The sequence below is a fragment of the Martes martes genome, assembly GCF_963455335.1.
Source record: "Martes martes genome assembly, chromosome: X".
In the NCBI taxonomy this organism is placed as follows: Eukaryota; Metazoa; Chordata; class Mammalia; order Carnivora; family Mustelidae; genus Martes; species Martes martes.
The window spans coordinates 30,375,772-30,399,733 of record NC_137897.1 but is presented as its reverse complement, the minus strand read 5'-3'; the positions used below and the strand labels follow the sequence as shown (position 1 = coordinate 30,399,733).

At 35.2% G+C, this 23,962-nt stretch overlaps 1 protein-coding gene across 1 annotated transcript in view; it reads right to left on the bottom strand.

The window, feature by feature from the left end:
• CFAP47 (cilia and flagella associated protein 47) overlaps window positions 1-23,962 on the bottom strand; it is a gene marked incomplete at its 5' end in the record, with an annotated part of 422,483 nt that overhangs the window by 95,066 nt on the left and 303,455 nt on the right. Inside the window, one exon of the mRNA XM_080795480.1 lies at window positions 12,056-12,154. Within this exon, the coding sequence (XP_080651606.1) occupies window positions 12,056-12,154 (99 nt within the window). The remainder of the gene's footprint in view (window positions 1-12,055; window positions 12,155-23,962) is intronic.

The following is a 23,962-nucleotide window of genomic DNA, read 5'->3' as shown; positions in this document are numbered from 1 at the left end:
TGTACATCATAAAATCTGTTGGTGTAAGCCTTCCAATTTCATTCTTCATTTTGGGGGGAAATTCTAAATCTTTTGTCCTTTCACATATACTCTACAATCAGTTTATCAATATCTGCAAAAATAATCTCATGAGAAATAGACTGGAAATGCACTGGATCTATATATCAAATTGGAGAGCATTGACATTTTTACTATATTTGGTTATCAGTCAATGAGCATGACACATCTCTATTTACTTAGGTCTATTGGATTTCTTCCATCAGTGTTTTCTACTATTTGGTATAAAGATACTGTACATATTTTGTTAGATATCTACCTATGAACTGCAGGGTTTTTTGTTGTTATTATAAATGACATTTTTAATGTCACACTCAAATTGTCTATTACCAGTATACAGAAATGCAATTGGGTTTTATATACTGACTTGAAGAAGTGTTTAATCCTACATTGTAAAGAGTATTGGGGGTACAGAATTATAGATTGACAGTACTTTTTTTTCTTCCATCATTACAGATGTCACTCTATTACCACCCAGCTTGCATGGAATATGAAGAGAAGTCTTTATTCTTCTGTGTGTAATGTGTCTTTTAAAAAAATCTGGCTACTTGCAGTGTTTGGGTGGCTTGTTTGTTGAGCCTCTGACTTTTGATCTCAGCTCATATCTTGATCTCAGGGTTGTGAGTTTGAGCCCCTACTTAAAAAAAAATAATAATTTTTTTTAAATTTATTTTTACAGAGAGAGATCACAAGTAGGCAGAGAGGCAGGCAGAGAGAGAAGGGGAAGCAGGCTCCCTGCTGAGCAGAGGGCTCGATCCCAGGACCCTGAGACCATGATCTGAGCTGAAGGCAGAGGCTTTAACCCACTGAGCCACCCAGGCACCCCAATAAATAAATAAAATTTAAAAATAATAAAAAGATTTTAAAAATCTGGCTACCTTCAACAGTTTCTTTTTGTTGCTTGCTTTCTGCAGTTTAAATATCATTTGCCTAGGTTTTCTAAAAAAAAAACAAAAACAAAACAACAACCTCAGTTATTATCTTTGCAAATATTTCTTCTTTTTATCTCTGGTGTTCTATCTTTCTGCCTTCTGGAACTGCCATTACAAATATGTGAGACTGCTTGATACTGTTCTATAACTCTTGAATGCTCTCTGTTTTTATGCCTTATTTTCTATTTAATCTTTACAGCACTACAATTTCTACCAACCTAATTTAAAGATCATGGATTTTTTTCCCTCAGCTGTGTCAAATCTATTGATAAGTCCATCAAAGACATTATTTATACTTTTTCTGTGTTTTCATTTTGAGCATTTGTTTGATTCTTTTTTTTATAACTTCCATCTCATTGCTTAAATTAATCCAATCTGTTACTTTGTCCAGCTTTTCCATTCAAAGCTTAAACAGAGTAATCTGTATGCCCTATCAGATAGTTTGAGCATCTGTGCCATGTCCCACTTTGGTCCTAATAATTGATTTTTCTCTTGAGAAAGTGTTATTTTCCCCTTGTTGTTTGTATGTCTCATAATTTTTTAGTTGGAAGTGGTATAATTTTGTTTAGTGCTGGGGCTAGTTTGCCACAGGGCTTTTCTTAATGTCTGTTCTACTCTTAGCTGTAGGTCTTCCCCTTGTAGTGTACCTCATATAGGGTCACTCTCTTGCAACTTGGAATAAGACAGTATTATGCTAAGTGAAATAAGTTAGAGAAAGACAAATAGCATATGATTTCACTTGCATGTAGAATTTAAGAAATAAAACAAATGAACAAAGCAAAAAAGAGACAAACAAAAAAAATCAGGCTCTTAATGATAGATAACAGACTGACAGTTACCAGAGGAGAGGTGGGTAGGGGGATGGGTGAAATAGGTAAAGAGGATTAAGAGTACACATATCGGGGCACCTGGGTGGCTCAGTGGGTTAAGCATCTGCCTTCAGCTCAGGTCATGATCCCAGGCTCCTGGGATCAAGTCCCGCATTTCTCCCTCTGCCTCTCTCTCTCTTTCGCTCATGAATAAATAAATAAAAATAAAATCTTTATTTAAAAAAAGAGTACACTTATCATGAGTACTGAGTAATGAATAGAGTTTTGAATCACTATATTATACACCTGAAACTAATATAATACTGTATGTTAATTATATTGGAATTAAAATTTTTTAAACCACAATTTTTTTTTTTTTTTTAGAGAGACGGAGAGGGAGAATCTTTTTTTTTTTTTTAATTTTTATTTATTTATTTGACAGACAGAGATCACAAGTAGGCAGAGAGGCAGGCAGAGAGAGAGGGGGAAGCAGGCCCCCCGCTGAGCAGAGAGCCCGATGTGGGGCTCAATCCCAGGACCCTGGGATCATGACCTGAGCTGAAGGCAGAGGCTTTAACCCACTGAGCCACCCACGTGCCCCTAAACCACAATTTTTAAAGATACTAGCTAGTTACAGACTAGTTAATTAATGAAACAACCTAGAGGGGCGCCTGGGTGGCTCAGTGGATTAAGCCTCTGCCTTCTGCTCAGGTCATGATCTCAAGGTCCTGGGATTGAGCCCCGCATCGAGCTCTCTGCTCAGCGGGGAGCCTGCTTCCTCCTCTCTCTCTGCCTGCCTCTCTGCCTACTTGTGATCTCTGTCTGTCAAATAAATAAATATAAAAAAAAAGAAACAACCTAGAAATGACCATAAATCAATTGTAGAGTGTGTGTATAAAGATATTATCTTATTTACATATCCATCAATTAATTAATGTATTAATAATACCGAAGGTACTAAACAATATATCATGCATCACTATATTATATAATCATAATATATTTTCATATAAATCAAGTTATAAATTATTATTGATTATATTAATTATAATAATCAACAATGTATTATTTATATGATAATTACATTAATGATGTTTGCATTCAGTGGAAGAGCTGGTTTATTTCACAAATGATACAGTCACAACTTGCTATCTGGCTAGAGGAAAAACAAATGGAAAATACAAAACAAAATACAAAGATGAATCTAGATGAACTATATATGTAAATATCTTTTAAAACTTTTAAAGTCTTGAAAAAAGTTTAGTAGTTTATTTTCACATTGTTTGAAGAAGAAAATCTTTTTAAACAAGACAGGTGACCCAGAGGATACAAAGACAGGATGATTTTACCATAAACTGCAAAAAAAATTATGGGAAAAATTCTGTAATTTGAAGACAACAAGTAATAGATTGGAAGAAATATATCTCAAGGAGATATCAAAAGGGTTTTTCAATGGATAATATGAAAAAGTGTTACAAATTAATAGCAGAGGTAAAAACAACCTAGTACCATTTAAAATGAGCAAAAGTTATGCAAATACAATTGACAAAAAGCCAAATGCAAAGAGCAAATTAGATCTGCAAGTTCTGCTTCCTGGAACCCAAAGAACTTCTTGTATTGGCCAACGAAATGGTTTCATGTTGACAAGAGAGGCATTAATTCTCAAAGAAGAAAGGGCGATGTTACTACATTTACCTCTCTCCCTATATATCTATGCTTAAATAAAACTAAAATAGAATACTGAAAAATTTTAAAGTTACATGAAAATGACATTAACTAAAAATATATCTGGTTAGTTTTATTTATCTGTAGAAAATTATGTGAGAAAATAAAGGCCTGTGGAGCAGAGCAACATGGTGAAACGTATCTTCCCTATATGTTTTTCTGCCAGGAATATTTACATAACCAGAAGTAGGATTTCCTAATACTGTGATAACCGCAATGACAACAACCGAAACTGAGACTCTAAATCTTTTCTTTAAGTTAAAGATAAAATTTAATTAGCCCTTACAGAGATCAGTTAGCATTGTGTGAAATGTTTTGAATAGTGTGCTAATCATTTTACCACTGCACTGGGGAATACCAAGAGTACAAAAGTGATATAACAGTCATTCTATAATAATATTTAATTATATTTATCTTTCTCATGAAAATGATTAAAGATTTTCTATTTTTGAGCAAATAATACTGTTATTATTTTAAGTAAAGCCTTTATGTTTTCTAAGCAGCAATAGGAGAAAAGAAGCTGTTGCATTTAAAATCAGTAATAAAGTATTAAGTATAAATAAACATAAAAGTAGCTTATCTTATGTGACAACAAATTACATATTTACCATTACTCTAATATCACAAAAATGAGATATATTGTTAATACTCTTGCTATGTTTAAAAGGTGACCTAAAATGGTTTTGAGCATGACTTGTCCATTAGACAAATGCAAAAATATGAAAAATACATAAAAAATAAAATTTAAACATTTCTGAAGACACAAAGTTGGTGAACAATGAAAATACACAAAATGGACATTGATACAAAGATTCAGAATCACAGAAATGTCATTCTTTCCTACATGTATAAAGTTAAAATTTTAAATGGAGAAATTTAAAATAATTTCAATATTCTATCAGGTTTTCTCTGGAGGTAAAATTTATGATAAAGGTCATATGGTTACATAAACAAGGAAGAATTGCCAGTATAACTCTGAAAGGGAAAAATAATGTGAGAAAGCTATCCCCAACATATATTAAAGCACATTATAAAGCCTCTTTAATTAAAACAGCATAGTTTTGGCTCTCAAAGAAAGATCAGTGGAATAGTAGTGATAACCCAGAAAGAAAACAAGTACACATGGCAGCATAGTCTATGATAATCTGGCGTATCAAATCAGTACAGACAACATGGGCTTTTAAATAAAATTTGAAGAAACAGATGGAGGGGAAAACCATATTCTTATATTTAAAAAAAACTCAATCACTCAATATTTCTAAGATGCCAGTTACCCTCAAATGGATGCAAAATTTCAATATAATTCAAATTCAAATCCTAGCAGAGGCATGAGTGTGTGTCTGTTTATCTATGTAACTGTGTATGTTTGGAAGTTAACTAGATGATTCTAAAATTCTTATAAAAGTACAAAGGATTTAGAATAACCCAGAAAATATTGAAAAGCACGGAAAATTGTAAGGATTTATATTACTACATATCAAGACTTGCCACAGAGCTACAGCAGTTAAGGCAGTATGGTATTGATGCAAAGATGGATGAGTAGACAACCAGAACTGAAGAGAAAGTCCAGAAACAGACCACATGCATACTGTCACTGGATTTGAGAGAAAAGTGGTACAGCGATACAATGAAGGAAAGGATAGCTTTTTCTATAAATGGTGCTAGGGCAATTTGCTATACATAATGAATAAAATGAACCTTGACTCATACCTCACCATAGTTACTGAGATACGTACTAGGAAAAGTAAACAATAATGCTTCTAGTAAAAAAAAGAAACATATCTTCACGACTTTACGCCCAAGCTGCAAAGACTATGGCCAGTATACAGTAGCTAGATAGCAGCTCTCTGGGAGGAGTGCCTTCAGCCGTAGAGTCACCTGACCAAAGCCAAACTCCTTTCCTGGGGCAGATGCATTTAATGATAGATTGATGTAGGCAGTGGGCCGGGGGCGGGGGTTGGGGGGGGGGGAGATGGAGGTATAAAATCGTGGTTTCCTCATTCCAAATTGGGGCAACTCTGAAAAGCTACCCTAGTTTCAATGTCCACCACGGTGTGAGCCAACACCTAAATACTTCAATATTTGTGAAGTGTATGAAACAGTTCCTTGCACAGAGAGCACTGCTATTGCTCATGGCAAGTGACACTCTTTTCCATTCAAATACTATTAAGCAAATTATCATATAGGTGACATGCCAAAATTTGTGAAGGTGGTATATGAATAACAGAAATTTGATTTTTTTATAAAGATTTTATTTATTTGACAGAGAGAGAGAGCACAAGTGGGGGAAGCAGCAGGCAGAGGGAGAGGGAGAAGCAGGCTCAGAGCTAAGCAGAGAGCCCAATGCAGGAATCGATCCCAAGACACTGGAATCATGACCTGAGTCGAAGGCAGACATTAACTGACTGAGCCACCCAGGTGCCCCGGTGGTATTTTTTAATGAAAATGTTGAATAAAAGTAGAACACATAAAGGATTAAGGATATCAAAAGAAAGAACAAAGATGGATAATTTTAAAAATATAGACACAAATACAGAAATAGATATCTACCGTTCTGTAAGAAATTCTTTTCTAGAAAAACTAGTATTCTAGAAAACTAGTATTTACCTAAGATAATAAGATTTTCATCAATGAGTAATTGATGAAAATTAAAAGCATTTGTTTAGCAATTGTTTCACCTAGAAAACAAATGGAATTCAGAAGAAAAAAAAAACCCTATAATTTCTTTCTTTATTCATTTTTCAGAAATATATTCCTGGGATGTATCGTCAGTATGCTAGTCTTGTTTCTTATAAAACTGAAGAAACGAGGAATCCATCTTTGTGTTTACCTAACTCACCCATACAAATAATACTAATAACCAATACTTGTAATTTCGTGTTTAGAAATTTCTTCACATACACAACTGCTTGTTCTTCAAAAAATATACCAGTCGGTAAAACCAATTTTCATTTTTTATGATGTCCAGATTAGGATCTAGAGCACAGAGAAACTAGATCAAGCTTAAACAACTTTCTAGGTTACAGTCAAAACTAGAATATAGCAGATTCTCGGACTACAAGTCTAATGCCAGTCCCTGTAACTTGGATCTCTTCCTAGAGTCCTAGGAATTAGCAATGTATTCTCTAGAGCTACAGTATGATATAAAATAAAACTAACCTCTCCCCCACAACTTGGCCCTGTTTTTTAAAATGTCACAATCAGAGGACCCAGAAAAATGTTACAGCTAAGATTTTTTTCTCAAGGGTTTAATCTTGATTTTGCTTCAGTGACATTTGATTACTTCCTAGTGAAGGAGAAAAAAAACGCTTCAGGTCTTATAAATGTATCAGTTTTGTAGCAGGATGTCTTTCACGATCACAATTCACCTCTACTCTTATCTCACTCTTGGTTACTCTACCTAATTAGATGTGTAGACAAGAATGAGCTTCAAAGTGAAAGCCTGGCAGGTTAACATTCTTCACTGACAGGAAGATCCCCTTTCCCCCCTCCCTCCTGTCTAGTTCCTGTCACCAATTTTGAGAGAAAGATAACAAAAAGGACACTGAACTTATTAAAAACAAAATGAAATATTGAGCTATCTACACCATGGCATGGAACTCATTCTAAGGAAGAACAATTCTAGGGGAAAAAAAAGTTTCTGTAGAGGAATAAAATGGATGTGAATGTCCTTTTCCAATGTGAGAAAAGCAGTGTTAATATCTTCATATATATCAATGCGATTTTATTATAAGATTTTATAAATACAAAGGAACTTAAGCTTCAGAAAGAAGTTAATATGAGAATGTTTGGAGAAACTACTTTTATCTATGTCCTTTTGTCACATATAGACCAAAATATTGCTGAAGTCAGGTTGAGACTGGGATGTTGCATAGAGGAGTTTAGTGTGAAATGAAGCAGCGGCATTCGCACTGAGAAACATAGAAACATACACCAGTCTTAGCAGCTCTCAGTTGGTCTCCCTTTAATGCTGAGCCCTTCCCTGAATTGAATTGAATGCAATGTCACAGGATATAGTAAACTGGAGGGTAGGAGTTTAGAACCTCTTTGCTAACTCAGTTTATCTGAGAGCAATATTTATAAAAGTATGTTTCTTAGCCAGATATACATTCCAAAAGCATGTTATTTCCTCTATATGGAAATATAGACAGCATTAGAAAAAAAAGTCCTAGGAAACCCTGCCATAAAGGAAATTTTGTTTAGGCTGGTATTTCCCAGTTATTTAAAGCACAGTTGTTTGTTTTTTTTTTTTTCTCATATCATACTTATTTCTATCTCTTGAAATTAGTATTTCACTCTACACACATAGGTAAATGCTGGTCAAGAATAAGATAATCTGGGGCACCTGGCTGGCTCAGACGTCAAGTGTCTGCCTTAAGCTCAGGTCATGATCCCAGGGTCCTGGGATCGAGCCCCTCGTTGGGTTCCTTGCTTGGCGGGAGGCCTGCTTCTTCCTCTCCCACTCCCCTTGCTTGTGTTCCCTCTCTCCCTGTGTCTCTCTCTGTCAAATAAATGAAAGAAATCTTAAAAAAAAAAAAAAAAGAATAAGATAATCTTTATAGTTCTCAAATATTCACCAAGGAAATGTTCCATATAGAGGTAGAAAGAATTTTAAGGTTATGAATGCTTTACATGGCATATGAGATTATACCTACAGGCAATTTTTACAGTATGACCAGTGAACCCCAAAGTCTCTAAAAATGTCCATAGCAATATAAGAAACAGAGCACCCATTTTGGTTGTATCCTTAATGTTTATATTCCCTAAATCATCAGGAATACCCCTAATACTAATACCACATAAGAACACCAGAGCAAACAAGAAGTTTCTAGAGAAAGCTTCCCCTTTCTCTAATTAAAGAAAATAATTTGGAGATTTTATTATATAGAGCAGCAGGGAGTACATATTGAACTGTCAACCCACCACATAGGCAGGGTATACACTGTTTATTGAAAAAACAAGTCACAGAAGACACTAGAGAAATCAATACAGAATGCAGGAGAAAATGATGTGAAGTCAATTAGAACAATATAAACTATAATTAAGAAAGTACTTTCAGAATCTCTTTTTTTCGAATTAGAAAATTTAAAATTGGAACACACAATGTTGGTCTGTGTTGCATAGAAATTACATTATATATAATTACTAACTGGATTACTTATTTATTTAAATTTGGAACTATATTAAAAATCACTTGCTAAAGAATAAAGAACTAGGAATCCAAAAAAAAAAAAAAAAAACCAAGGAAAGTCATTTCAATATATGAGCAATTCAAAATTAATAAACAAAGATAAAAGGTTTGTAAACTAATGCAATAAGGCTGTTAACTTTGGTAAAAGAAACAATTTCCATAATTCCCATACACAACTCCATGTTTAGAGTAGGCAATTCCCTGGCATTTTATTTTTATTTATGTATTTATTTTTTACCTTTTGGCCCCTTTCACCCATTATTTGGATTATTTAAATAAAAGTACAGGTACTCGAAGCTTTATGTTTTTGTCATGCAAAAAATGAACTTTATTGACACAAACACTATGCTTGAAAATAAATGGTCGTGGAGAAGCAGATTATTGTAAAGATGTTCTCCTCAAATTTGTCTATAGGTTTAATGTAATTGCAATCAAATATTTTTTGGGACTTCTTTGAAACTTGACAAAAAGTTATTCTAAATTATTTCTATAAGGATCAATAGGTGATAAAAGGAAACAAATTATTTATGTTTTTAATTCATTTTCTTAAAAGATGTATTTATTTATTTGAGAGAGAGAGTGCGCACTAGCGAGAAGAGTAGAGGAAGAGGAAAAGAATCTCAAGCAGACTCCATGCGGAGCACAGGACGCAGGGCTCACATTCACAACCCTGAGATCGTGAACCGAGCTGAAACCGAGAGTTGAATTCTTAACTGACTGAACCACCCAGGTACCCCGGAAATAAATTACTTAAGAGATCATGAAGGGTGCCTGGGTGGCTCAGTTGGTTAAGCAACTGCCTTCGGCTCAGGTCATGATCCTGGAGTCCCCGGATCGAGTCCCGCATCCGGCTCTCAGCTCCACGGGGCGTCTGCTTCTCCCTCTGACCTTCTCCCCTCCCATGCTCTCTCTCACTCTCTCTCAAATAAATAAATAAAATCTTGGGGGGGGGGGGAAGATCCTGGAAAGAAAGAAATAGACTAAGAAAACATTAAAAAAAAAAAAAAACACATAAAATTATAGGATTTTAACTCCATGGCACTAGAACAAGACCTGAAATACAGATCCACAAAACAGGATAAATACAACCTGAATACAGGCTGCAAAATTAAATAGCTACAGGATGATTATTATTATCAAATGAAAAGCTGGGAAACTTGCTAATTAAATGAGGGGGATCAAATTAGATTATAATTACATAGCAAAAAAGCAAACCTAGGTGAATTAAAGGAGTAAATGAAAAAGCTGCCTATTTACATGTAACTCCTTTCCCATTACAAAGAAGAAGAAAAAGAAAACACAGGTGTATTTTCTATGGATTTCACAATGTGGAGAGACTGAAAATGCAGAACCAATGGAAAAAAATTTTAAAAAAGAAAATGTCTCATATGGTAAGTAAATGTCTCAATGGGTAAGTAAAATTAAAATATAAGCAGACATGTAAATAAATAATACAAATATAATAAGGTTGTTATTTGGCATTCAGATGGTTTCCAACTTTTTGCTATTATAAACAGTGCAGTATTTTGATTCTTCAAATGATGTCAGCAGAGGGGCACCTGGGTGGCTCAGACAGTTAAGTGCTGAACTCTTGGTTTTTGGCTCAGGTTGTCATCTCAGGGTCATGAGTTAGAGCCCCATGTTGGGCTCTGTTCTCAGTGTGGAGGCTTCTTCAGGCTGTCTCTCCCTCTCCCTCTGCCCACCACCCCGTAAAATAAAAAAATGAATCTTAAAAAAATGATCTCAGCAAAATTACAACTACTGGGTCTAAAGGGTGATAGTTTCTAAGTTTCTTTACATACATTACACAAAGTGCTTTTCAGAAGGTATGTTGTGATCTATATTCCCCAAAGCAGTACTTATTCAAATTTCATCATGGTTTCGAGGAATACAAAAACAAAGATAAAAAAGGAAAAAGAAAACTTACGTGGCTATCATTTAAATCAACATCTATTTGAATATTAGTGACTGTGAACATATTCTTTTTTTTTTTTTTTTTCATATTCTTTTTTTTTTTAAAGATTTTATTCATTTATTTGACAGACAGAGATCACAAGTAGGCAGAGAGGCAGGCAGAGAGAGAGGAAGGGAAGCAGGCTCCCCGCTGAGCAGAGAGCCCGATGTGGGGCTCGATCCCAGGACCCTGGGATCATGACCTGAGCTGAAGGCAGAGGCTTTAACCCAATGAGCCACCCAGGTGCCCCCTGTGAACATATTCTTAATCATTCTTTGACCATCTGCACTTACTCTTCTGTGAACTGCTGCTTACACTCTCTTTAATGTGTTTCGAAGAAACTGAAAACTAAGACTTTGAAGTCATACACAAGGAGGTTTAGCTTTGCCTTAAAGCAACTGTCAAGATTTTATGTAAGTTAATTTTTCTGAATTGCAATCTCCTTGATTCAGTAAGAGTAATAATAACACCTACACTATGGAGTTGTAGCAAATGAAATAAAATAATGAGATTTAGGATGCTGATATAGATAGCATAATAAATAGAAAAAAGTCATGAATCCATTTGTATTGGGATGCTAGTAGTGGTTGCCAATTCCAGTTAGTATTTTTGTATTATGTTAAGATAATTCATATTCTAACATATTTTTCCATAACCATTATGATTAATTTAATGTAAAAATATTATTTTAAACACATTAATATTTTTTGAGCTTTAGATTTTCAAGCAACTTCATTATTTCTTAGGCCTTAGATTTCCTCCTATTCATCAATATGCAGGTGGGATGATTAATACACAGTACAAATAGATGTACATCCTCTAATAAATTTTCAGGGAATCATTAGCTTTGTAAAGATACAATTATTTTTCATGCTTATCAATAGCTTTAGTATATTATTTTTTAGCACATTTATTTTTAATTTTCCAAAATCATCCATGACTAACACACTAAAGTATTTTTTTAAAAAAGATTTTATTTTTAAGTAATCTCTGCACCCAATGTGGGGCTCAAACTTACAAACGGGAGATCAAGAGTCGCACACTCTACTGACTGAGCCAGCCAGGCACCCCTCACACACTGAAGTATTAAGTGGGTGAAATGACTTTCGAACATTCAAAATCTCAAAAAGAAAATATTTTACAAGTTGTACTTATATGCTATGGAATGAAAAACAGTGTGTGTATATATATATATACATATATGTAAAATGAACACATATAAAGATTATAGTATCCATGTTTTTCTATCAACTTACTAAAATTTGTATCCAAGTATTTAGTTGTGTAATTGTTATTAAACATGTATTAAGACAACAGACATATAATTTCATCATCTCTGAAATATAAAAGCATACAGAATGACAGAATATAAAGCTGAAATCCATACCTTGTGTGTGACTCAGGCCGGTAAACTCGAAGGCAGAAGTCTCATGAAAGAAGCTATCCCAATAACGGTCAATGATGAGATGCCTGGGTTTTTCCCTACCTAATAAAAGTATAAGAGATATTATTTCTCAATGTCATATTCAAGAGGAAAAATAGCAGTGGAGATTGAGAGAGAATCAAAACTCTCTTCTAACAGGAAATTTCTCAGATGATTATTTTTCAACGTACATATTAAGATGACATTTAAATGCCATTTTTGAAGAACATATCCAACATTATAAAGGTTTTCTCTATAATATTAAAAATACTATAAAATCAACTCATACATTCTTAGAACTTAATGTGAACTACTCAAATAACAGGTATTACTGACAGCCTGTTTGAGCCCACTGTCTAAAAATGGATCCCAGTAGTTAATATTTACATATGTTTAAGTGTATATGCGCTGACAATAATTTAAACCAATAAATACAAAATCAATTACCCAAAATGTACTGGCTACATAACACGTACTTGCTTTTAGTGCTACTATGTATAAAAGACAAAAATATCTGTCAGCAAAGACTTTTATAATTTTAAGTACATTGAACTAAATATCAGCTGACACTGTCTTTGGAAATGAATGGGAGTGCATGTTACAACCCTTATGAAAGGGCTTTTTGTAACATATGGTAAAATTTAATATATATTTACTATTTTGCCTATGAATACTGCTTGTAGAAAAACACCTTAAATATACACCTCAAACATGAAACAATATAGATGCAAGGGCATTATTTGTATAGCAATATGCATTGGGGCATTATTTACGTAGAAAATTATTAGAAATAGGGGCCCCTGGGTGGCTCAGTGGATTAAGCCTCTGCCTTCAGCTCAGGTCATGATCTCAGGGTCCTGGGATTGAGCCCCACATCGGGCTTTCTGCTCAGCGGGAAGCCTGCTTCCTCTTCTCTCTCTGCCTGCCTCTCTGCCTACTTGTGATCTCTCTCTCTGTCAAATAAATAAATAAATTTTAAAAAAAAGAAAATTATTAGAAATAATGAAAAGGTCCATGTATTGGTGACTAGTTGTATATAAACAGTAATGTAGCAAAAACTAAGGTACTAACAAGTCATAAAAATCAATGGGAAAGGGGTCCATTAACTATTTTAACTGGGATTCCAGACGTATACATATTGTTAGGTGAAATTAACAAGGTGCAAAAGAAATGACATAGTATTGACTTTGTATGAGATAGAGGGTGACATGGGACTAGTACGTATATATGCACTTAGTTATACACGCTCATTTTTGCAAAACCAAACGTAGTATGGACAAATCAGAATCAAATGAAGATGAAAATGGTTGAGAATGTGGTAGATGGTATAGGAATAGGAATGAAATTTCTTTCAGTAGAACTTTTTATATAGCTTTGAGTTGTGAACAATACATGTTTCACAAATTCGAAAATACAATAGAATTTAAGAAGTCTCAAAAAGAACCCTGAAAACTGAATTTAAGTAAAAAAATCATGAATCCATCTTTGTATGAATTGACAACAAAACTACACAGAATAAAGGATTAATCAAAGAATATTTTAGCCATATTTCTCTGACTACTATAATGTAGTACAATATATTTTTGGTGGAAAAAGTAGTTATAAAGAGAGCTTTAACTCTATTTAGTAAGTTTCCATTCCTTTTTCTTTTTTTCTCTTTTCTTTTTTTGTAGTAGTAATAATATAGTAATTTTGACAACACTAGCCAAAATATTGACTATGATAGAGCAAATGAACTACACTGTTGCATTGAGAACCAGGTTTCTCATGTGGGAGAAGGGAGAGAGAGTGAGGTAAATTGAGGAAGAACCCTATGGTGTAGGACTGAAAGAGAGATATCAGTATGAAGCAACATTTTTTTTTTTTTTAAGTAGGCTCCATGCACAGTGTGGAGCCCAAACACAGGACTTGAACTCGACCCTGATCCAGAGTCAGACACTTAATGAACTGAGCCACCCAGGCACCATGAAACAACAATTTTTAATAATTCTATTTGCTCTGTCCCCTGAAAGGGACATCCCAGCAATAGTGAACATACCTACTGCCCATTTCTTGGACACTAAATACCTTGTCCTTATAATGCAAACCTTAGAAAAGTGTCTAATTCTAGCTTTAAAATTAGTTAAGTGTTGAAAATGGAACATCTTGTGCCAGAAATAACAAAGTGTTCAAAAACTGATAGAAACAATTTAAAGGACCTAGGGATTAATTTGCAAAGGATCCTGCTGGCCAAACTGGGAGGTATCCAAAAGAATAATAATTAAAAATGGGGCTCCTGGGTGCTGAGTGGGTTAAGCCTCTGCCTTCGGCTCAGGTCATGGTCTCAGGGTCCTGGGATCGAGCCCCACATCGGGCTCTCTGCTCGGCAGGGAGCCTGTTTCCCCCTCTCTCTCTGCCTACTTGTAATCTTGTAAAAGACTGTAAAATGTTTTTTAAAAAAGAATAATAACTACTAATAATAATTAAAAAAAAAAAACCTAAGAAGACAAAGTAGATCCACTCCTCCTAGGCTCTCTATCTTATAACTAAAACTTGTCAGACGTGACATAACAGACAAGCCTGGGGAGACTTTGAGTGCATGGGAAGAAAAAGGTAACTTGAGGAACAACATGGTGGTAAGTTCCTGCTTTCTTTTTTTTCTTTTCTTTTTTTTTTTTTTTTTAAAGGAGGCTCTATGCTGGGCACAGAGCCCTATGTAGGGCTTGGATTCATGACCCTGAGATAAAGACCTGAGCTGAGATCAAGAGTCAGATGTTTAACCGAACGAGCCATCCAGGTGCCCCAAGTTCCTGGTTTCTATATTGCCTGGTACATGCGCTGGATAAGACACTGCAGAACCCTCGAACCCAGATCAGCTAAGAGGGATAGACAAAAAAAAAAAAAAAAGGAGGAGGGAAGCTGATCTAGCTCCTGCTCGTAGGCACAGGCAGCACTCTGATTCTCTTGCTGGGTAGCAGACTGGGAGAAAGGGTAGCCAGGATAGAGTTTATCTAAAAGAATGAATGAATGCATGGATGGATGAATAAAAATGGTTCGACAATATTCTGTCCACAAGAAACTTCTTCAAATTTAGTGACATTGGTAGTTTGAAAGAAAAAAGATGGAAAAAGATGTATCATGCAAATGTTAATTAAAAGAAATAGGAATGGTTATATTAATATCATATAAATTTCAGAGAAAATTAAATTACTAGAGACAAAGAGAGGCATTACATAATATAAAATACTGATACATGAGGGAGACATATAATCCTAACATGTCTATAACAGATAACAGAGCCTTAGCTTACATGAAGCAAAAATCAATAGAGCTTAAAAAAGAAATAAACAAATGTACCATTATAGCTGGGTGCTTTAACATCCCTCTCTCAGCAACTGACAGAATCACTAGTCAGAAAATCAGCAAGGATACAGAGGACTCAAATAACAAAATTAACTGACAGAATTTAAATGACATATGTAGAACATTCCACAAAACAACAGCAGAATACGTATTTGTTTCAAGTTCCTATGGGACGTTCACTAAGACAGACCATATCCTGAGTCATAAAACAAACCTCAACAAATTGAAAATAAGCTAAATCATACAGATTATGTTCTTTTGACTGGAGGAAATCAATAATGGAAAGAAAAAGGGAGGGGGAAAAAAAGAGGGTCTTACACTGCCTTTTTCTAGTCTGCCCTGGCACCACTCTTTGAATGTCTTCTCAAAACCAATAAAAATGTGTTGTAATGCAAAAACTCAGTAAACAAGTTCAACAGTCCTCAATACAAGAGGAAAAGGGCAAAGCAGTAAGAGATTTTTTTTTCCCTATTGATATAAGAGCTATGGGTTTGTACAAATATAAGTTTTAGGGAGTTTTTTTTTTTTTAATGTATTTATTTACTTGAGAGAGAGAGAGAGAATGGGATAGGGAGAGAGAATCCAAATAGATATTGCGCCAAGCATGGAGCCTGATGAGGGGCTCGATTTCATGACCCTGAGATCATAACCTGACCCAAAATCAAGACTCATGCTTAACTGACTGCACCATCCAAGTGTCCTTAGTGGTTTTGTTTTTTGTTTTTTTTTTAATTGCTCTTAAAAGCCATAGGTCCTATTGGAGATCTGGATACAGAGAAATCCAGAGAAGAGAGAGATAGGTTTCAAGAACAATTCTGTTAACATTTGTTATGTTTTTGTTTTCCCAGACTCAGGGAAATTACTTAGAAGTAAAATTGTAATGACACTTTTAAACAAAGAGATCAAGCAGCCTCCCCTGAATAAAGTGTGGGCCATCAGACAAGACATGTTCAGTAGCCAAAGAATCACAAAATCACTAGTTAAAACCAAACTTAGAGATTATCTGGTACATCCCCCAGTGTGTTAGAAGATGCAGAAGCAAAAAAAAAAAAAAAAATGTTCTTTGCCCAAGGTCACACAGCTTATGTCTTTTGAATTTAGATCCCCATATGCTTTTATACATTAAATATTCTGTGAATAAATGTGATGTGATGGGGATTTGAAAATAATAAAAGATGAGCTGTAAAAGCAAAAAAAAAAAAATTCCATGAAGTTGTACCCACACTTAAAAATAGAAGTGGGAGGGGCACCTGGGTGGCTCAGTGGGTTAAGCCTCTGCCTTCGGCTCAGGTCATGATCTCAGTGTCCTGGGATCGAGCCCCGCATCAGGCTCTCTGCTCAGCAGGGAGCCTGCTTCCTCCTCTCTCTCTGCCTGCCTCTCTGCGTACTCTCTCTCTGTCAAATAAATAAAATCTTTAAAAAAAAAAAAAAATAGAAGTGGGAGGTGGAGGTAAGCAGAGGAAAAAGATTTTTTCCCTTAATACAAGAATCTCCAGCTAATAAAAAACAGCAAGGATGATAGATATAATGACTGATACTAGTAGGGATACTAAAATGCTTCAATAACTGAAAGGTTATAAGGGAAGGGGTTATTTGCATTGCTTCAAATTATCACCCTCCCAATTATTTATTAGTTATAAGGGGGAAAGATGACCGTTACAATATACAAATCTGGCAGACACAACCTTAACCAAGTGTTTACACTTAGTCCCAATGATGGGACTTTGTGATGTGTTGCAATAAGTACACAGTATGTGATATTCTTCCCAAAACGTTAGTCAGAATTGAGTAATGAAGAAACAAAGACAAAATAAAAGTATATCAGTGCAATGTAATATTACAGAGCTGTTATATTTAGGTAGTTCTGTATGTCCTAACACGGAATAATCTCCAACTTATGTAATATGAAATTATGAAACAGAAATTTTTGTACAAAAAAAGGAAGAAATCCACAATGTACAATATTCTATAAAACAACTGGCCTAGACTCTTCAAAATGCCAATATTATAAGAGATAAAACAAGGTGGGAGGAAATTTTTAGCTTAAGGGAGACTTAAGAGATCTGGTAGTGCACAACTGTAGTCCCAGCTACTTGGGAAGCTGAGGCAGGAGGATCGCTTGAGCCCAGGAGTTCTGGGCTGTAGTGTGGTATGCCAATCAGGTGTGCGTACTAAGTTCGGCATCAATATGGTGATGTCCCAGGAGCGGGGACCACCAGGTTGCCCCAGGAGGAGTGAACCAGCCCAGGTCAGGAATGGAGCAGGTCAAATACTCCCATGCTGATAACCAAATGCAATGCATAGCTCTTAATCAGATCCCAGATTAGAAAAAAGATAAAATTTTTAAGTTATAAGGAACATTTTTGAGACAACTGGAGACATTTTACTGTGTAGTATATACTAAATATTAATATATCTATATTAAATCTATGTGTATGATATGGCTTTGCAGTTATGTTGGAGAAAGCCCTTTCTCTAAGGCTATAGATGCTTTAGAGATGAAATTATCTATCTATAGGTAGACAGAGATGGGATATAAAGCAAATTCCTCCCTAAATTAACAATTGACAAAGCAGAGGAATGTATATGAAAGCTATAGAACTTTTCATTGTACTGTGTTCTTCTATAGTTATGAAATTTTCCAAAATAAAAAGTTATGTCTTAAAAAAAAAAGTTGTATCTTGTGACAAAATTGAAGACCAAATGGCAAAAAAAAAAAGTTAAAAATACATTCCTATAGCTTTAATGAAAGCACATTTTATTATCTTTATAATGGGATTTGTTCAAACCACATTGAGATACCACGTTACACCAGTTAGAATGGCCAAAATCAATAGGACAGGAAACAACAAGTGTTGGAGAGGATGTGGAGAAAGGGGAACCCTCTTACACTGTTGGTGGGAATGCAGGTTGGTGCAGCCACTTTGGAAAACAGTGAGGAGATTCCTTAAGAAATTAAAAATAGAGCTACCCTAGACCCTGCAATTGCACTACTGGGTATTTACCCCAAAGATACAGATGGAGTGAAAAGAAGGGCCATCTGTACCCCAATGTTTATAGCAGCAATGGCCACAGTCGCCAAACTGTGGAAAGAACCAAGATGCCCTTCAACGGACGAATGGATAAAGAAGATATGGTCCATATATACAATGGAGTATTATGCCTCCATCAGAAAGGATGAATACCCAAGTTTTGTATCAACATGCATGGGACTGGAAGAGATATGCTGAGTGAAATAAGTCAAGCAGAGAAAGTCAATTATCATATGGTTTCACTTACTTGTGGAGCATAAGGAATAACATGGAGGACAACAAGAGAAGGAAAGGAAAAGTGAATTGGGGGAAATCGGAGGGGGAGATGAAGCATGAGACTGTGGACTCTGCGAAACAAACCGAGAGTTTTGGAAGGGAGAGGGTAGGGGGTTGGGTGAGCCTGGTAGTGGGTATCAAGGAGGGCATGTATTCCATGAAGCACTGGGTGTGGTGCAGAAACAATGAATCTTGGAACACTGAAACAATAAAATAAAATTAAGATATTAAAAAAAAGAAAAAGAAAAAAATAAAATGGGATTTGTATAAAAGGAACTATTGGGACATTAAAAAAACATAAATTATACTTGTATTTAATTCTCTATGAAAAGGAAATAAGCTCTATTGACATTAAGTATATGAGCTGATAATGCTACATGTATATATTTCATAACTAAATATATGCACATTGAAGTGTATTTGAGAAATATTTATTAATTGAGGTATATGATTTTAAAATATATTTTGAGACCTTTGTGTAAAGAGCAATGCTTCTGAAAGTATAGTCTTCTAACAACCTACACTGGAATAAAGTATGCTGGTAGGGTCTTACCCCAGACATAATGAATCAGAATAACCTAGTGTGGACCTGGGAATATAAATTTGGTAAGTTCCCAATTATTAGTTACTGACTTTTAAGATCTACTAAACAGGAAAAAAGGAGTTCTAAATATCAAGTCTCCTAAAAAGTGTCTAAAGTAAAAAAACAAAAAATTAATTATAAGCAAGTTGAATCTCATATTACTTTTCTGCTAAGTGGCTACAACAATAATTTTATATCTAATTTTCCATACTAAAAAACCATTAGTTATTTGCTACAAGCAAAGCAAACTAAAACAATCCAATTAAACCAGGGTATGAAGAGACTGTTGCATATCTGACACTCCAACTGCCCACCAATCTCAAGTTTCCCAATAATATTTATTTATTGATTGAAATACTTAGTTGATTGTCTTAATTAGGGAGAGAATTTGAGAGTGTGGGAGTTTTTCTTATACATATTTCTCTCTCTTTTTATGTATACATAAAGCTATGCACACCCTGATTGGCAATATACAATGATCACTACATATTTAACATAAATATGTATTCAACTCTGGAGGTACATTAGATAAGAGGGCCTCAGGGACAAGATTTTCATAAACTAATTCTAACATGTCAAATCAAATGCACTAGACATTGCCTCTCCCCATCCTGTAAGTATCATTAACATGTCATAACTATGCTACATTGTGTGCTTTATTACTTTACTGCTGGTGAACACGATGGTCATAATTAACCTTGAGTCAACAACAACTCAACACAGTACTTTGTTTACATCAATCAACCTTCAAAATGGAAGCTGAAATTTGTAAAACTAATATGATAATTGGTAGGTACACTTTTATCCCTATGTTATTTTGTTTTGCACTTCAATAAAACTATTAATGTCTGGAAAAGAATCCACTTACACTTATACATTTGAATCAAATCACTAATACTGCATTTAAATTCGAATTCAGTAGAGAGAGTGAACAATCTCAAGACTATAGCTATTTTAGTACAAAAGAAATGAAAACTGCTACTTTACATGCATTAGTTACTGCTTCATTCATATATGTAACTTTTAGGTATAAAACCCACAGTGAGATTTCACAAATAGAATATCACATGAGATCAGAATACAATGTATACATGTATGTGTGTATGTATGTTGCAGATATAGTCATTTTGAAATGTGTGTATGACAGTTTTCAGCATAAAACAGAATGTCAGTACACATAATAGTGACTGAAGATTCAATTCCTGCTCTACCAACAAATATGCCAACTTTGAAACACTCATTTAGTTAAGAATAAAGCTATGAGTTAATGTAACCCCCACCATTACTGAGCACAGATTAGCAAGTTTGGAATGTGGTTAGATGAGCAGGGGCACACACATACATATAATGGAGATGTGTCCTTAAGTTCCTAAATTCATCAGGTCCCAGTTTCTAAGATTTTGACTCAGATCCATTCCTGGCTACCTTTCCTTTTTCCAACTTTATTTCTGGCTAAGTAGAGTAGAAAATTTGAGAGCAGGGATTCGGGTGGACAGCATAATTACTGATAAGAGAGGATTGTGGGAACTGAGTCCATTGATAGCAGTCACTGAACAAGGAGGTCAAGACAAGAAATCCAAGCATGTGTTGATGAGGCAGAGCCAGGGTCTGATGGCAGAGTCAAAAAGAGAAAGGAGGGACGTGAAGAGCCGAGAAAATGCAAAAGGAATGGGAATCAGAGGTATTTCCTGAGGTCCTTTGATTGGAGGAAGGGAGGTCTCTTTCCCTGAGATCTTAGGGCAGGAAGCAAGCAGAGAGACAAGCACCATTCTTTAGAGCCTTATCGGTATGGGGATTTATAAGCACCATCTGTAAGCAGACAAGTTAGAATGTCAGTTAGGTGGTCGTGGAGAAGACAGCTAGATGTGATGAGTTCAAGACAATGTTCAATCACTTACTCACTGTATGGCTTTGGGAGCATTCTAAGCCTCAGATTCCACATCTGAGAAGCCTCTCAGAGTTTTTTTTTTTTTTTTAAAGATTGAGTATAGTCACATTTACAGAGTTCAAACGTGGTACCAAGTGAGTGTACAATGAATGCAAGTTTCCCAGGCTATCTGAAGGTTTTGTGTAGCATCCTGCTCCTCATGGGACTCATTAATGGTCTCCTTTGGAGAAGTCTCGACCATTCTCTGAGTGTTTAGGCCATCTCCTCTCTAGTCATTTACCTCTTTTATCATTTAAAGGTGGCATGAATTAAGATATGAACAGAACCTTGAAATATAATCTTTTCAATACTTTGCCTTGTGTAATGTTCAATTGAAAGAACTTAGAGACAACATACAATAGAATTAATGAATTTAATTAAATAGAATTAAAAGATCCTTGAATGTCAAAGGGCAATATTTCTGAGATAAGTGATTAAGATAGAAACAGCTAAAATATCAGCAGAAGAAAAGACATTAGAGAATTGGCAATATAAAAGTTTGAGAATGAGTCTGCAATTCTAAAAATGTTGCCTTCTTGGAAAAAATAGCACATTTTGAAAGCTATCTTTTCATATATATCTTATCTATCTGTCTGTCTACTGAAAGAAAAATCAGGAATGCAGGATCTGAAATACTGTGAGACCTCTCTCACTGAGCGACCAACAGCTTGATGCTGTATTATGAAGTCTTGTGATCAACTTCCCTAAGGGGATTCTGTGAATTGTGTAGCATCTGCAGAAACACCGACATCTTTTGAAAGAGAGCAAGGGATTGCATATCATGAAGTAATTTCAAGACATTTGTAAATATTTAAATAAGAAGCTATTAATTTAGTACCTTTTAAAATAAGTATATTTGGCACAAAGGTTGAATTTTTTTGTCTTTTGTTAGTCATGTTTCCTTATGGCCCTTCAACAATTCAGGCCAAATTTTGAGGCCCACTCACCAAGGAATACGAATGCAAGAAGATAAGAACATGGTAGCTAGAAAAAACAGAACCCACAAAGGAAAGAGGGAGGAGGTTATGACAGAGAGAAAGAGAGAAACTTCATTATCAAGAAAAGGAAAAGAGAAATATTTTTGTAAAGGAAAAGGAGAAGGTGAAGGAAAAGAAGATATCAGAGGTTGTTGTCTTCTTTCGTCCCCAGTCTCCTCAGGTTGAAGGCAGGGGGAGAACCTGAGGCTCTGAACATTTACTCAAGAGAGAGGGAGTTTACTTAAAAGAGACTGTTTTAAAAAATGAAAGACTAATAAATCTTTCATTGTCAAGCATACTGTTTTTTCCTGTTACATAGCAAGAGCATTTTAGACCAATTAAAGAAAATCAAGAAGCCACAAATTACTTCATAATTTATTTCTAATGTTAACAATCTTGATCCAATATGTTTTTATAACATTCTCATAGTTAAGGAGTGATTTGGCTGCAATTACCTTGAAAATTCTATTCCTTGAACAGACCTATTTATCAGCCTTGTGTGTTGTTCCCATACCAGAAATTCTGAGCCCCAGAAGTGGTACAAACTTCACAAACACATATTTTCTTGGTGCCTCTCTAAATTTGTGGTTTCCAATCCCAACCAAATACAATAAGTTTCATATTTTAATTGTGTCAGTTCCATCCTCCATTCCCTCCAACAATTATTTCAAACCACTGGGCCACTCATCAAATCTCTTACTCTATCCCCTTTTCCCAGCAGATAAAAACATAAGCAAAACTGCACTTAATTCCCAAGTGCCTCTGAGACCTAACAATTTATCTACAGTCACATTTGTTTTATCCTATCTCTACCTGTCCAGAGGGAGAAATGTCCCTCCTTCCACCTCAAGCCTGATCTGAGTCCTCCCAGAGCCTTACCCATCAGTTAAGCCCCAACTCCTTTACAGCTTTAACTTCTGCTCAACCCTGGCTTCTTCTTTCTGCCTCTACATATGCTCCCATCTCTTCCATATTAAAATGCTGACTTCCTTACGTCTACAATCAACTTTTAGTAAATACTGACATGTCTCTCCTCATCACCACCAAAGTCTTCACAAGGGAATTATACATTAGATGACGTTATATTCTTAATTTTTACTTAATTATTTCATACTAAGAGCAGGAGGAGATGATTAGGAAGGATGAAAACTTCAACAGGTAAATGACAGTGTTCGGTTTCAGCATTAATCAAAAAAACAGTCATTTGCAATCATGATAAAATACAATTTTGCCTCCATCAGATTGAGGAAGATAAGGAGATTGCTACTGGTCAGAGTTTACAGGCAGAAGTACTGTCTGTAATATACTCCTGAGAGCAGCACAAATTGCAGTAGTAATAACCATCCTGGAGAGCAAGTTGGTTATTTATATCAAAAACCTTGGGGCCCCTGGGTGGCTCAGTGGGTTAAAGCCGCTGCCTTCGGCTCAGGTCATGATCCCAACGTCCTGGGATCAAGCCCCACATGGGGCTCTCTGCTCAGGAGGGAGCCTGCTTCCTCCCTTCTCTCTCTGCCTGCCTCTCTGCCTACTTGTGATCTGTCTGTCAAATAAATAAATAAAAAATCTTTAAAAAAAAAAAACAAAAACCTTAACATGTATGCATTTCTTCTGGCCCAACAATTGAGCTATATACAATGAATTGTGGTGGTAGTAGTAGTAGTAGTTTTAGTAGATGTAGTAATAATATTTGAAAAGATAAAATTAGTAATGTCTAATATTAGATTTAAAATGTGT